The following is a 14,657-nucleotide window of genomic DNA, read 5'->3' as shown; positions in this document are numbered from 1 at the left end:
CCAAGAACATGTGCAAATATAGCGTAGTTTGATGGTAAATTATACCCTGCACTAATCCAAATCAGCAGTCCCAACCAAATGAAGTCCCATAAATATCAGCAATTAGACACCTTGATAAAGCTGGCAATCTGACCGGCGAAACGCGTTGGTGTTTATCCTGGAATGTGCACTTTATTGGACCTTACTCCACAACTCTCCATATCTTTGGACTGTCCTCCAGCATACGCAAATCCCTTATTATTGGGAGATACAAGTCGTGCCCCTGGTGAGGTTTAAGATTGGTCTTAGGACTGATCCCTCCAGCATCACCCTGGAATTCACACAAGCTGAGACTTCATTTGGTTGGGACTGCTGATTGGATCAGTGCAGGTTATAATTTACCATCAAACTACGCTACATTTGCACATGTTCTTGGTTCGAGTCATATTCTATATACGCTGTTTAAACATTCATTTTTATCTACATTAAAATTGCTGTTTTTTTTTACAAATTCACTTATTGAATTTATCTACCTCATTGAAAGCGCTGCTGCATTATTATTATTATTTTTTGCTTGTATCCATTGAGGGACTGACCAACTCTCACCAAAGCAGCAGCTCGAAAACAGCCACTCCAGAAAAAGAGTTTCCAAATTAACCTCTGTTAATTTCTTTCCATTTGAAACAAATAGTCCATTACCCATTTTCCTTTTAGGACACTCCTATGAGAACACGTTGTAATAATTCCTGAGGTATGATGGAATGTAAGTATGCTTGAAAACCAAAGTAAATTACAACCAAAATAGTTTTAACAAGTAAAATATAGTCCACAAAAAGATCCTAATTGCATTTATAATTTATTTTTAGTGATGTCCTGTACGGATTGTACATCTCCGGATGCATTGTACAAACAATGGGTGAGAATTACGGATCGATTCCACAAACTAAAATCACTGCAGATTGGATTTTCCGGGGTTGGCACCAGACAAGGCTGGGGACATCGGCCCATCTCGGATAGTTAGATCATAAAGGGATACTTGGCCTTGCAACAGTTGGGGGGATACTGTGTACCCTGGTTCCGGTTAACATGCCAACAGTCAATATATAGACCGCCATTGGAGTATTCACAGTTGAAACTTTGATCCACAACCGTGTACCCATTGTGGACCCAGATCAGTGTTTTTCAACCACTGTGCCGTTATACTCAAGTGTACCACCGGAGCTGGAGATGTCCATACCAATTTACAGCCACCACCAGTTCAACTGTTATTCACTGGTCTCTTGTTTTCATGTGAACGCCAATACAATCACACTGGTCCTGTCGGGACCAGTGTGATTGTTTTTTTCATATGGGGGACATTTTTTTTTTTTTTCCAACTGGGTGCCAATGTGTTTCTTCCTGCAGGGGTCTCATCGTGTGCCTTGGCAAATTTAAAGACGTGCTTGGTGCGCCGCCAGTTGAAAATCACCGATTTAGCTGGATAACTTACACTGTTTGTGGCTGCGAATGATCTCTGTCCTTCCCGCATTTCAGGAATAAATTTCTGAAGCAAGGCCTTCTGCACTTTCCATATAGCCGGGGGTTCCTTGCCAGTACGCAATGCCTCCTAAACCAAACAAATAAATTAAAAACGTAAAATTATAAAGAATTGTTTATTATGCAAATGCAGAGGTGAAAAACACAGAAGTTAGGGTAAAATGTAAGGCAACAAACTATCTACAGATCTCCCCATACATCTCTACTCAGTACGCAGGGCGAGATGCCATTTGTCCCCTGAAAACGCATCTTGGTCATAATACATGGGGACTCGGAGGTGTCAGGGAACTGTGCAGATTAATTGGAGGTGCGACACGTGTATACCTGAAGGTGCCCATACACGGTGCGATATACGAAGCCACGTCCTGGGCATTGTAGCGCTTTGTATACAGATCAGAGACGCAGTCACACACAGTGTATCTAATAACTCAACACAGTCTGAGTGCATCCTAGCATTGCAAATAATATAATTTATTAGAATTATATACAGATGGAGCCCCAGTCATCTTTGCTCGGCGCCCTCCAGAACACCCCCTCTGGTGAGCGCCGGCAGACAGGGACTCGATTAAACTGGGACGCGCGTGTGTCTAATGCGCACGCACGTCCCAGTCTCTCGGCAGCGGGTCCCTGCCCGTCTCCGCTTCGGGGAGACAGGCAGGGTTGGGGGTTGTCGGGGCGGCGATGGGGACCGGTGGGGGGGAGCGCCGTTGCCACGGGGGCGTCTCATGTGCCCCGTGATGAAGATGAAGCCGGCTACATCTGTATACAGAATTTCGCAGATCGCGCTAAGAGAGGCTGTTGTGCGAAACTGCAGCAAAGACGTATAAAAGACACCTCTCAATAGGACTCACACGAGGGAATACTATAAGTGCAGCCAGCTACAAGGGCATCATTTGCGTAATATATATGTTTACTGTACATAGATGACTTCAAGCATGACGACACAAAACAGTGGTTCTCATCCAGAGTCATTATGTACCCCCAACAGGGCATGTTTCTAGGATTTCAGTCTGAAAACCAGATACAATTATTACTGACCCAGTGAAATAAAACAACTCAACTGGACATACGTAAAGAAATCCTGAAAACATGACCTGTTGTGGGTACTTGAAGACTTGAGTGTGTATACGGTATATAAGCAGATTAGTTCTAGCACCGGTCACAACCTCTGCAGTCATTCTTGCCTACCTGGGCTGCAGCGTACAGACCAGAGTGTTCTAGAAGCACCAGAGCAGGAAAGCGGAACGGCATGCGCTGCGACAGTCCAGGGTGTTAGATGATGGAATGACGGGTTTGAAGGGAAACACAAGGATACAACTTACCTTTAACGGGTCTATGTCTTCAATCTTCACCACAAACTCATCGCGCTCCCGGTAAATCCCCTCCCCTCCGCTTTCCAAGTTTTCATCATCCGTGAAACCTTCGATGGCGATGCAATCCTGAGTCTTGGCGAGCTGCTCGCCAGGGATGGGCTCACTCTGTGCAGTCTTCTGTGCATCTCCTTTCACCTTATCCTGGGCGTTCCTCGGGGAAGACACAGGGGGCGAGTCCTGTTTTCCTGGAGCCGCTGTCTTGTCTCCTTCTCCAGGAGGAAAAAAAAACAAGAGGTGTTAGTCACATGACTGCTCTGTGTTTGACAGGTTCCCACTTGCAGAACAACAATCTCTTCTAGCCTGATATTGGCCACATGGTATTTCCTTGGCTCTGTTCCCTGGGAGGTTTAACCTCGACCTCGGTGGCTTACCCCCGATTTACGGGTACCAATGACAAGTGAGAGGAGTTCTTACCAGTTCCGAGCTTAGGGCTGTGAGTAATTAAAGAGCAGAGCCTACCCAGACCGGCACACAGGGATAGGAACGTGAGCAGTAATTTCTCCTAAATATATTGCTGCAACGAGATCAGGGAAGAGGGATATGGAGGGTGATACACTACTACATAAAGCTCTATAGGGCTTCAGGAAATTTGATTTCTAGATAGAAACCGGCGATTAGAGAAGGGCATCTGGGCACACTAATATATACATAGAAATCCCTGTAGTATAAGTCGACATGGCTAGGGTTGGAAGGTCGACACAAACATTACGTTGACAATGGCTAGGTCGACAGTCAAAAAGTCAACATGAGTTTTTCATGGTTTTTTGAGCCAACAGGCAGTGTTTCATGCCCTGACATCCACTAGGGCACTGGTTCTTAACCTCGGTCCTCTAAGACCCCCAACAGTGCACATTTTCCAGGTCACCTGGCAGGTACACAGGTGCACTCATTATCCACTGATGCATTTTTAAAAGATGACAGGTGAAGCTAATTACTTCACCTGTGATTCTGTGAGGAGACCACCAAAACATGGACTGTTGGGGGGTCATTGAGGACAGAGATTGAGAACCACTGCACTAGGGCTTGGAGGGAGAATAGAATAGTACCAAGCCCCAAGCGTAGCGAGCTGTGAGGGAACGAGGTACATGGACGGTGGTTCCACGTCTGCATTCGGGACAGAAAAACTTAGGTTGACCTTCCAACCTTGTCGACCGTAGCCATGTTGACAGTAGACATGTCAACCTTCTTTGGTTGACCTAATGTGTGTCGAATCAATGACCCATACCCTGTGACTTGATGCAATTGAGACTCTAGCCACTTAAGAGCAAAAAATAAAAAGCTGTTATTTGAGAAGACTTCCTGCAATATCCTTAGAATTACCATAAAATGAGCCTTTAAACTGTAAATCCTGCAAATGAACTGTACAGATAAAGACTGAACTCCCAGCCCAATTGGTCATGGTATAAATCATAGACTGACTCATGATAGACAGTCATATGGTCAACAGGGTCCAAAGGTCGACATGGAAAAAAGGTCGACATGCGGTTTTAATGTTTTTAGGGTGTCTGTGTCGACTTGGGTGTAACATGTCCACCCTCACATGGCTCACTGCCCTCGGCACGCTGTTATATTCTCTCACCACCACGTAGGGCATGAAATACCGCCTGTCGGCACATGTCGGCTGAAAATGTAGTTTTAAAAAAAAAGCATGTCGACCTTTAAACCCAGTCGATATTGTGTGTCGACCTTTAAACACTGTCAAACTTTTCACGGGGTCTACCATATGAATGTCTGTCATGAGTCTATGATCAGTTCGGATACTGCCCAATTACAGAAGGTCTAAAAACAGCCAATCATTACCCACAATAGCGAGCCCGCCTAGCGATCAGTCTCCACTTCTTACTTCCTTATATAAACCCCTCCCAACATGGACAGATCATGGAGAATATGTTTATTAATTATAAACAGTACATAACATATATTACACAAAACGTAATTTGACAGCTGGCAGAAGTATTCACCAACGCCACCCCCTTACAAAGTTAAATACGTCTGCATTACAGCTGACAAACTGCTCAAGATCGTATTGTTGACCATGAACCCTCAAATCTTAGCGTACATTTCCATAAATCTTTTTTCTACTTTTTTTTTTTTTTTATAAAATCTGAAAAATGCTGCTTGCATAAGTCTTCAATTCCTGTCCTGTGGAAGCTCCAAGTTTTGATAAAATATAGGTTTGTTATGCAGTGGCGTATAGGTGCGGCAACACCGTTTGGTTTCTTCAGCAGAACAGCGCATTTTGTTAAAATTAAAAGGGACGATAAAGTGAGAAAAATACAGGAATACAACCAGACAGACTGTTTCCCTCTGATACATATGTAAGCAGCACTTTTCAGATAGTAATGAAACCTAAAAATATATATATTTTTTAAAATCAATATACTTTGAGATCCTACTGGTTCTCAAGACCGATGAAAGTGACAATGCATGTACAAGGATAGGTTTTATTGGCTGCTGGTGACTCTGGGTGTGACTTAAGAGTTGGCTGCAAAATCCTGCTTTGCATTTATGTCGCTGCAAGTATTTTAAGAGCCGTGTCCAATTTTGTCTAATGACTTCTTGGAATAACTTGCGTGCAAAGGCCCTAATATGCCTCGCCAAGCATAACATACGCTCAATATGAGCCATAAAGTGTGTGTATGCACTAACATCCAACTCAAAAATCAGGCCCAGAGTGTACACATCACGCAATCTAACCCAAACGTTATTTTGAGGTAATTTATTTTAATCCTAAAAATGACATGTGATTTTTTCCCAATTAGACGTGAGGTTCCAAATGCCTTATTAGTCATTACGCAAATTCTCTTTGAAAAAGCATTGCATGCTGGGAATTGGGAATGCGAGTGCAATACGGAGTACAATTTTGCAGTGAAACCAGATTGCACATAGCAACGCACACCAGAGTAGATTAACCCCTTTGTTGGACCTGGCAACCCTAAATTCTCTATCAATAGACAGAAAGGCATCACCCTTAAATACCCAAGCCGAGGTTAGTGCCGAAATGTCAGCTACAAGCTAAAATTTCCAAATCTCTAAAGTTAAATTCCTCAGTTACTACTGGTTGCCCCAAACGCCATCCCCACCATTTGTGATAACGTAGCTGTAGTCATGTATGAAACACATACATTCATATTTCCTCACTAAGCTGGAGGAGACATGGGCCTACAGTAGCTCAAAAAGTAGAGCAAATTTAAAAATAAGCATAATCAAGAACACAAATTTAATCTAGATTGATTCTTAAATCCTGGCAACAGATGGACCGTTCCCCAGTGTTTGTACCTCCAAAGAAAAAAAAAATCCATAATTTCACTTTGGTCATAGTGCAGTAAGCCTTGGGACACCGTATTCAATGAATAATAAAGTACAGGTCGAGTATCCTGTATCCGGGCATCCATTATCCGAATTATTCCAAAAACCGTGGTTTTTGGAATCATTCGAATTTTTTTTTTTTTTTTTTTTACCCTCTCCCCCCCCCTAACCCTCTTTTCATACTTACCAAGTCCCAGGGCGTCCACAGCAGGCCTCCGGCATCTTCTCCAGTGTCTCCAGCGGTCCCAGGAATGCATTGCGCGAGTGTGCGCGCGCACGCGCCGGTGACGTCACCGGTGCGCGCGCACACCCGCGCAATGCATTCCTGGGACCGCTGGAGAAGATGCCGGAGGCCTGCTGTGGACGCCCGGGGACGCCGAGGGACCACCGGACACCATCAGGGGACAGGTAAGTATGGCAAAAAAAAATTCCAAAACCCGAAAAATTCCCATATCCGCAATGCTCGTGGTCCCGAGCATTTCGGATAGGGGATACTCAACCTGTATTTAGGTTTCCAAACAGTAACATTGGGGGAAATTGAATTGAGGGCCAGTTTGTTAGGCTCCCGGGGTAATTGCCCAGAGCTTATCATTTGCCTGCCCCTCACTTGTGTCTTGGGGCTAAGTGCAGGGTTCAATGTGGCAATTGAATAATTAATTGTTTTTTATATGGGGATCAATAGGTTTTTGTTTTTTTCCTGTGGGGGCCAATGTGTTTTGCCCTGTGGGGATCTCATTGTGTGCCTTGGCAATTTTAAAATCTTATTTAGTGTTCCACAAGGTAAAAAGGTTGAAATTCACTGCTCTAGATATTCAAAGAACATTAGACATCAAATTAAGACAAAAAAGGGAACATTAAAAAGGTTCCCAATGTTCTTACTTGTAATTTACTCCATATCTATAGGACACAACTAGAGGAATAATAAAAGGGGTTGTAGCAAGGTTACAGATGAGAACAGGCATTGGGAATTCGGTTCATGTTCTCAAAACAGCTAATTAAGGCTTATTATTTGATTATTACAATAGCAGTCTTTATGCAGCTGCCATTATTTGGCCTTTTATTGCGAAATGCCTAATATAGAGGCCCGTACCAGACGGAATGGAAACACAAGCCTATTACACTTGCACATAACTAGCTGAACATGATATTATCACACAATTAGGTACTTGTGTACTAGCACGGCGCCCTGATATTTAGTCGCCCGATTTTGTAATCGCATCGCATGCCATACACCCGATGGCATGCGATGCAATTTTGAAGCATATACGATATTAAATTGTATAAGCACCCTAATGGGTGCTTACAATGCTTAAATGCACCCCCACGCCACCCCCCAAGTATAAACGTGAACCCAAAGCGTGGCGAGCGGCGGCGGTATGCGTCCTACGACCTTTTCATACCCCCACTATCCACGGCGGCGGGGAGTTGATTTTATAAAGTGTGTCGAGCGCAGCGAGCCCCGCGGATACCTGTGAAGCCCGCAAGTTGACTCGTATACCTGTGAAGGTATCCGCGTCCGCTTGCCACGCTTCGGGCTCGGTGGCTCGCCACACTTTATAAAATCAACTCCACGCCGACGTGGATAGTGGGGGTATGAAAAGGTCGTAGGACGCATACCGCTGCGCTCGCCACGCTTCGGGTTCACGTTTATACTTGGAGGGTGGCGTGGGGGTGCATTTAAGCATTGTAAGCACCCATTAGGGTGCTTATACAATTTATAATCACATCCCATCGAATTGTATGGCATTGTATGCCATATACAATGGCATACAATTTTAAAATTGTATGCCATTGTACAACATCGGCCGATATCGCATCGCATGCGATATGGTCTGCGATGCGATGGGCGCTGTGATAGTACACAAGTACCCACAATTAATTCACATAACTCTAGAGAACAGATATAAACTCACCGGCTTTATTCTTCTTCTCTCCATTCTCGTCCAAAGCAGACAATGCTGTGGAGATGCTCTTCTGCAGATCATTGTTTCCTCCAACAGAATCATCATCATCAGACGAGAAAGAGGGCAGTGCCTCCAGGTTCTTTTTAAACTCATCCTCAGGCTTTTTAGGAGAACTCCCAACCTCAGATCCTGGAGACTGTATCTGGGTAAGGGTACCTGGGCACGGGGACTTCACTGCTGGGGTACATGGCCTTCTGATTCGGTTGGGAACACGTACAGCAGGGGTTGAAAATTGCTGCTTTGGTCCAGTCTTTAGGAAATCTAAGAAAGATGCTATGAAGCCAGACTTAACTTCTGGCTGTTTCTCCTCCACTTCTTTTATTTTTTGCCTCATCCTTTCCTGGTGTTGGTAGGTGTCGTAATACCCTTCAGAAACATGAGGGGAAAAGGGCATCCCTGCATCCGGGCCTTTCGGCAGTGGGCGTTTCATTTGTACATTCCGCTTCATTTGCTTGAGATTTGGATTTTCATCTTCTGCAAAGTGTTTAATTGGCATCTTATCTTTCACCTTGTTCTTTTGGAACCCATCTTGTGCTAGATCTTGGCAGTCCTCTTCCATTTGGCCACTCGAGCTGCCTCCTGCTTGAGGATCAGGTTTTAGCATATGCTGGCCTTGAACATGACCAGCAACTGCAGAGTTCTCCCCTCTGCCCATGATGAAGTCTCCTTCAGACGCAACGCTTTCCTCGCTGAGGCTTTTAGCACTGGTCAAGAAGTCGGACTCTCTGCAATCTTCAGAAACATCGTTACCATCCTTCGTCTCCTGTTGCTTATTTAGGTCAGAATTCTTCTCGTGGTCATCTTGGCTGGTCCCTAGCACCGGTGAACCCATGCCACTTGGCATATCTTGATCTAAAGGCTGAATGCGATTTTGATCAAGATTGACATTTTTGGAATGAGTCGTAGATACGGTAGAAAGGTTTATTGCAGTTTGGCCACCATTTAACGAAAGGGTATTCATATTATGCTGCTGTTGCTTTGTAGGTGTGAAGTTTGTGGGAATATTTCTCATATTCAGGGACTGAAAACGGGATTTGGAGTCTTCGTTTTTTACAGATAAATTATCCCCGCTAGAAGTCTTGGCAAACTCTTGAGCAGCTGTAGCTGCTAATATGTCATCAACATGAGACAAAAAGTTCCTCTCATCACTGAGCAACATGGTCTCTGAAAAGCACATTGGGTTCAAAGCGTCAAACTGGTTTTTTGAGTCCATCCGAGATCTCTGGACAAAATCTTTAGAATGCAGGTGTGGCTGCAAATGCTTTCCATCGGAGGTGTCCATTTTTATTACATCGGAGCCTTGGGAGTGGAGCGACTGCTGAGGCTGCCCCCCATTGCTCTGGATAATGTGTCCATCCATTTGAAGGAACTGGTGCGCTACGTTTTGCGGACTCTGGATCCGTTGCATTGATGTGGGCGGCTTAGCTTGAGCCAAGTTGGACTGTAAAATAGATTGCTGAAATATTTGCAGATCTGAATCTAGAAGTACCTGTGTGCCTGGTAGCTGTAGATGCTGAGGGTGCCTCAAAGCAGCTTGGAGCTGTGGGGACGTGCTTGGCTGCTCCGGGAGCTTCGTTTCGTGGACCTTGTGCAACATGGTATGCTGACTCAAATCTTTAGCACTTGCTTGTGTAGACTGTATCAAGTCTGTTGACTTTTTAGCATCGTGGCCCGATGAGTGATTTATATGGCCCACGTGCTGTGACATATGACCCACAGGACTCATCATTCGCTCATCTTTTTTAGGTCCTTGAAGGCCAAGAACTTGGTCTTCCATACGAGAACTGCTCTTGATAACACTTTGGGAATAACGGTCATCGGCTTTTGAAACGCTGTACGCCGTCTCTTGCGTACTTATTTCTCCATCATTTAGTCCTTGTGCAGATGGCTCAATGTTCGTTTGCTGCTGCAAGGCCTGTAAATCCTGAATCTGAAATTTCTCCTCCGCTTTTACAGGCGCATACAGATTGGTTTCAGATTTCCTCTTCGCATACGATTTGGAGTCTGCAGATGTCCGGCTGTTCTGCAAAGATTGTGAGTGAGGTGTTGATGAAAAGGAGGACGATGGAACAGTTGGCAAAAACTTTTGCGATTGTGGGGAAGTGGAGTCCTGTGAATTTTGGGATGAATGCATAGAAATGTAGTTCTGAGTGGGGCTCGAGGCAGGCATAGTCTGTCCGCGAGAGGAAGTAGAGAATGGAAGAGATGGAGATGCTAGTGGTAGGTTTTGTCCTGAATTATAACTATCTGAAGGACTTACTGGCGACATCACCTGTGATTGAGATGAATAGCTAACTTGTGATTGACTGACTGGAGTTAAGCCCTGAGTGTTACTGGAAGAATAACTTTGCGTCTGGTTAGCTGAAGACAAGTCTCGTGTCTGACCAGAGTAGTTATCGCTTGAAACTGAAGAAAGCGTTAGCGGCTGATCGGAGGAGTAACTTAGTGTCTGGCTGCCAGAGGTTATGGTTTGTGATTGGCTGGAGAACACGGTAAGTGGTTTGTACAGAGGGGGCAGCTTCTCAGATTTGATTGTTGAAAAGACTTGAGATTGACTAGCAGATGACAGGTTTGGGGACTGCGTTGAAACATAATTCGGGGATTGACTTACAGGCAGAAGGCTACTTAGCTGTGCTGAGGAGAAGGCTTGTGCTTGGCTTGAAATGACAGAACTCTGGCTCTGAGAAGACTTTGTATAACTTTGGGTCTGCCCAGGAGAAGATACACTCTGAGATTTTGGGGTCTTTGACGATCTTGGTGGTGCCTTTGTAGGGCAATTTTTTGTTTTTGTAGAAGAAGAGGGAGGGTAGCCAGGGGATGGTATGACAGATGGGTAAGATTGAGATAACTCTACAGAAACTTGAGGCGTTTTCTGCACTGGTCCCCCATTGCTCACCTGAGTAAGGGCTCCAAGGGAAGCACATAACAGAGAAGACTGTCTGGATGAATCCTGCAAAGAAGCCCCACTTGCAGTTACTAAATAATTAGGTAAGGAATGCTGAGTACCAGATATCTGTGCCTGTACAGACTGCGTACTAGAAGGCCTCTGATGGTGCTTTATAACACTACATTCCCTCTGAAGTGCTCTTTCAATCGAGGCGGTAGAACCAGTGAAAACCGACGTACTATATGGCTGAGCGGTCTGCTGGGTTCCACCGAGTGCAGATGGCAACAAACTGAACTGGGGCTGCAAGAGATGTGGCGCAGATTCCTGGGCAGACCGATATGTTGAAGACTGCGGTATGCTGGTACTAAGCACCGCACTACCGAGACGCTCAAAGGTCAAGGCAGTTGGAGTCTGCGAAGTCTTAATCTGCAGCAGAGGGTCATGGGGAGAAAGCAGACCATTGGTTGAAGCACTGAAAGTTCCATCTTGCAAGGTCAAAGATGGGGTTGTGGCAAAGTTCCTAGAGCTGAATGTATTTGGGTGCTGATAGGCCGAGAGAGCAGATGTTGGAAATGTCCCAGAAGTTTGCAGAGCTCCAGTAACAAACAGTTCTGTGGCTGTGGAGGAATGCATGCCTGGAAACAACGAAACAGAGTCAAAATCTGAGGAAAGATGAAACGGGGGAAAAAAAAAAGACCTAATTAAATACCTGACAGATAACTGTTCACAATCATACAATATTTTAACATGAATTGAACACAGCATTGGCGCACACTAGATAATGGAACAAGCCACAATCAAATGTTAAAGTGGAAGACAAAACATTATTTGTTATAGAAGGTCACATGTCAGGGCATTATACAACTAATCAACTTTTCTACCAAAGCTTTCCCTAACGTACAGGTTTCTTTTACTAGGCAACTCTGTATAACTAAATAACATTCTAATGAAATATGTAAACACACATTCACTTGTGAGTGAAGGATATTTTGGAAGAGCTTTAAATATATGCAATATGGTGAAAGGAAGACACTGCTGCGCCCCCCCTCCCCCCTCCTACAGAAGGCTGGGGTAGTTTGCGTGGAAGAGGATACAGATGAAGTTAGTTCGTTACTAACAGAGCGCAAATGCAAGGGGGCACATTTAAAAGGTTTCTGATAGTGATGGGGGACAGGTGAAGTTTGCGTGTAGAGCATTATACATTATTGTGTTCTACTACAAGCAAATCGGTCCACTTAACAAACCCTACAATCTGTGGAACCGACATTCCCTGTACTTCAACTAGGAGCTAGATAGAGAGTTTCTACCTTCCAGGTAAAGTGAATTACAAGCGGTGTGCATTGGTATTTCACAAAATTAGGTAGGGCGGGTTTTCTAAAAATATATGACATCATAGCAGTGTATAGGTCACCTATATATAGTGCATCCGAGGAGCTATTGTTCTAAAAATATATTAAGCAAGTGTTTAAACACTGCTAGTCAACTCAACCAGGGGATGTCATGATTTATCCCGGAGGAAGTCAGATTAGTAAATTAGATATTGGATCAGATTATATTTAAGACTTTCCTCTAGCACAGAAGGGACGTGCCTCTTGGAATGTGATGAAGTGTAAGATTCCAAGTGTATTTATGCTTTCCTTTTAAATTGCCTACTTCACTTTAATACATTTCAGCTGTGAGAGCCCACAGTTTCCATAGCGATCATCTAGAACAAGGCATTATTACACTCCACTAATACTACGTAAGAGCTGGTGGACAAGCCTAGAGCTGGCCATACATCGCAACGATTTCAGTCCCGAACGCACGATTTCACAGGGTCGTGGGGCTGTCCGTGTGCATAATGTCGTTCTGAAGCGCAGTGACGCGGGTCATGAGGTCAGCTCTCGGATCTGATCCTTCGGCTCTCACTGCGGTCGTGAGCAGATCGGATGTGCTTTTTAAGCACATACGATCGCTTGATTGAACGCTCCAGGACCTGCATAGGATCAGATCGTACGCAGGTCATCCTGATGTATGCCCAGCTTAAGAGCTAGCCTTTGTCCGGAAAGATGCCGGGGAAATCGTTAGAAGACTGATTGGATGCTGGTCATCCTATGGCCAGCTTTAGGCTGGTTTCACACACTCCGGCTCCTGCCGGACGGTGAAATCCTGCACGTCCAGGGAGCCATGCCGCACACACTAGTTTATCATGGAAGGGATGGCCACAGCCCGGCAGCCGTCCCTTCCAGTGGCGGGATCCGGCTGCAACCGTGCGGCCGGGTCGTGGCCGTCCCGTGTGAATGGACACAATAGTGTCCATTCACAACTAATGTGTGCGGCACGGCTCCCTGGCCGTGCGGGATTTCACCGTCCGGCAGGAGCCGGAGTGTGTGAAACCGGCCTTAGGGTTCGGTTAGGAGTAGATTCTATTTTATCAGAGGTTCCACAGGAAAAACAAATACATGAATAAAAGCAATGATAAACTTATTAGGCTAGAGATTAATACGTTTTTACTGATGTTGGATCATTTTCAGGTTTAGGAACTGCGACTGGTGGGTCTCAAACATCCCCCTTTAGAAAAATCCCTTCTCCTATATTAGATTTCGCTAACACTTATTAATTTTAGCTGAAATGTAGAATACAACACTTGCATATTCGTCTGCGCCAAAAGCTACTTTACTAAAGTTAGGAGCAATATTTTCTCTCCAAGACCAATGGAGCATCAAGAGGTTCCCTTGTATTCAGATCTATTGATGGGAATTTGTCTATACAAGATTGTATGGTGCCCAATGTCCTCTGGAAACGGAAGCCGCAGGTACCAAGTGTTCTCCTAACTCCAATGAAACTGCCTCTTGTTAGATCATCAACGTCATGCTTTACATTAAGTAGAACACAGCAGGTTTAGACAGACCCACTAGCACATTATTATATCTGAATGCAGGTAGATCCTTTGAAGTCAGACCTGCCACTATATCTGCTCAATACTTGATAAAAGGCATTTAGTGCTAGCCTAGGCTTTTTAGGGGAATTCCTTCCCAACTACTTTTATTCAACATGAACCATCGTTGATGGAAAATGTGTTGACGCGTTTCAAAGTGTCCATCCCACAACGAGAGCCAGAATTCCCGAGGAATTTTAGGGAATTTCCTCGGGGAAGGAAAGTAGATTTCACACACACACATATACTGTATATAGCCAACTACTTCTCATCTCTATGAGGTTAAGTACCGTCACTGACCACTAGAGGCCACTCAATAGACCAAATGACTTCATTGTGTGCGGAAGTTGGCATAATAGAAACTGAAAGCAATTTTTGCGGCGACACTGGTGGGTTTCAAACTTACTGGATATGGAGAGAGGGAGCTGGGAAGACAGATTGGTGGGGACTGGGGGGCGGGGTGGAGAGTTTTTGGGCTAAAAACGGTCACAGCTCAAAGTGATAGTGTATTGCAGAAGCCGTATTTTTGATCAGTGACTGTATATAGGTTTCACCTTTCCTATTAAATCGCCGACACCTTTAATTTGACTCGAAGACCATTTAAAAAAAAACGAGCTGTGCGCAGACAAGAGTCAATGTATGGCCATGATCATACTGCAATATGTGGAATAAACAATCCGTTACACCCCTTT

At 44.6% G+C, this 14,657-nt stretch overlaps 1 protein-coding gene and 1 long non-coding RNA gene across 5 annotated transcripts in view; both read right to left on the bottom strand.

Annotated features, from left to right (window-relative positions):
* LOC146045472 (uncharacterized) overlaps positions 1–14,657 on the bottom strand; it is a 365,523-nt gene that overhangs the window by 135,718 nt on the left and 215,148 nt on the right. The window lies entirely within an intron of this gene.
* Positions 1–14,657, bottom strand: part of QSER1 (glutamine and serine rich 1) — a 59,884-nt gene that overhangs the window by 13,058 nt on the left and 32,169 nt on the right. Inside the window, exons 4-6 of one of the 4 annotated variants that reach the window (XM_083164300.1) lie at positions 8,111–11,683; positions 2,838–3,097; positions 1,469–1,585 (exon numbers count right to left, since the gene is read on the bottom strand). In XM_083164300.1, the coding sequence (XP_083020426.1) occupies positions 1,469–1,585; positions 2,838–3,097; positions 8,111–11,683 (3,950 nt within the window). Of the gene's footprint in view, positions 1–1,468; positions 1,586–2,837; positions 3,098–8,110; positions 11,711–14,657 lie in introns of all 4 variants that reach the window. The other 3 variants (XM_083164298.1, XM_083164301.1, XM_083164299.1) reach the window with 3 other exon arrangements.

The sequence above is a fragment of the Crinia signifera genome, chromosome 11 (genome assembly GCF_055691185.1).
Source record: "Crinia signifera chromosome 11, ASM5569118v1, whole genome shotgun sequence".
In the NCBI taxonomy this organism is placed as follows: Eukaryota; Metazoa; Chordata; class Amphibia; order Anura; family Myobatrachidae; genus Crinia; species Crinia signifera.
This window is presented reverse-complemented; position numbering and strand designations above follow the sequence as displayed.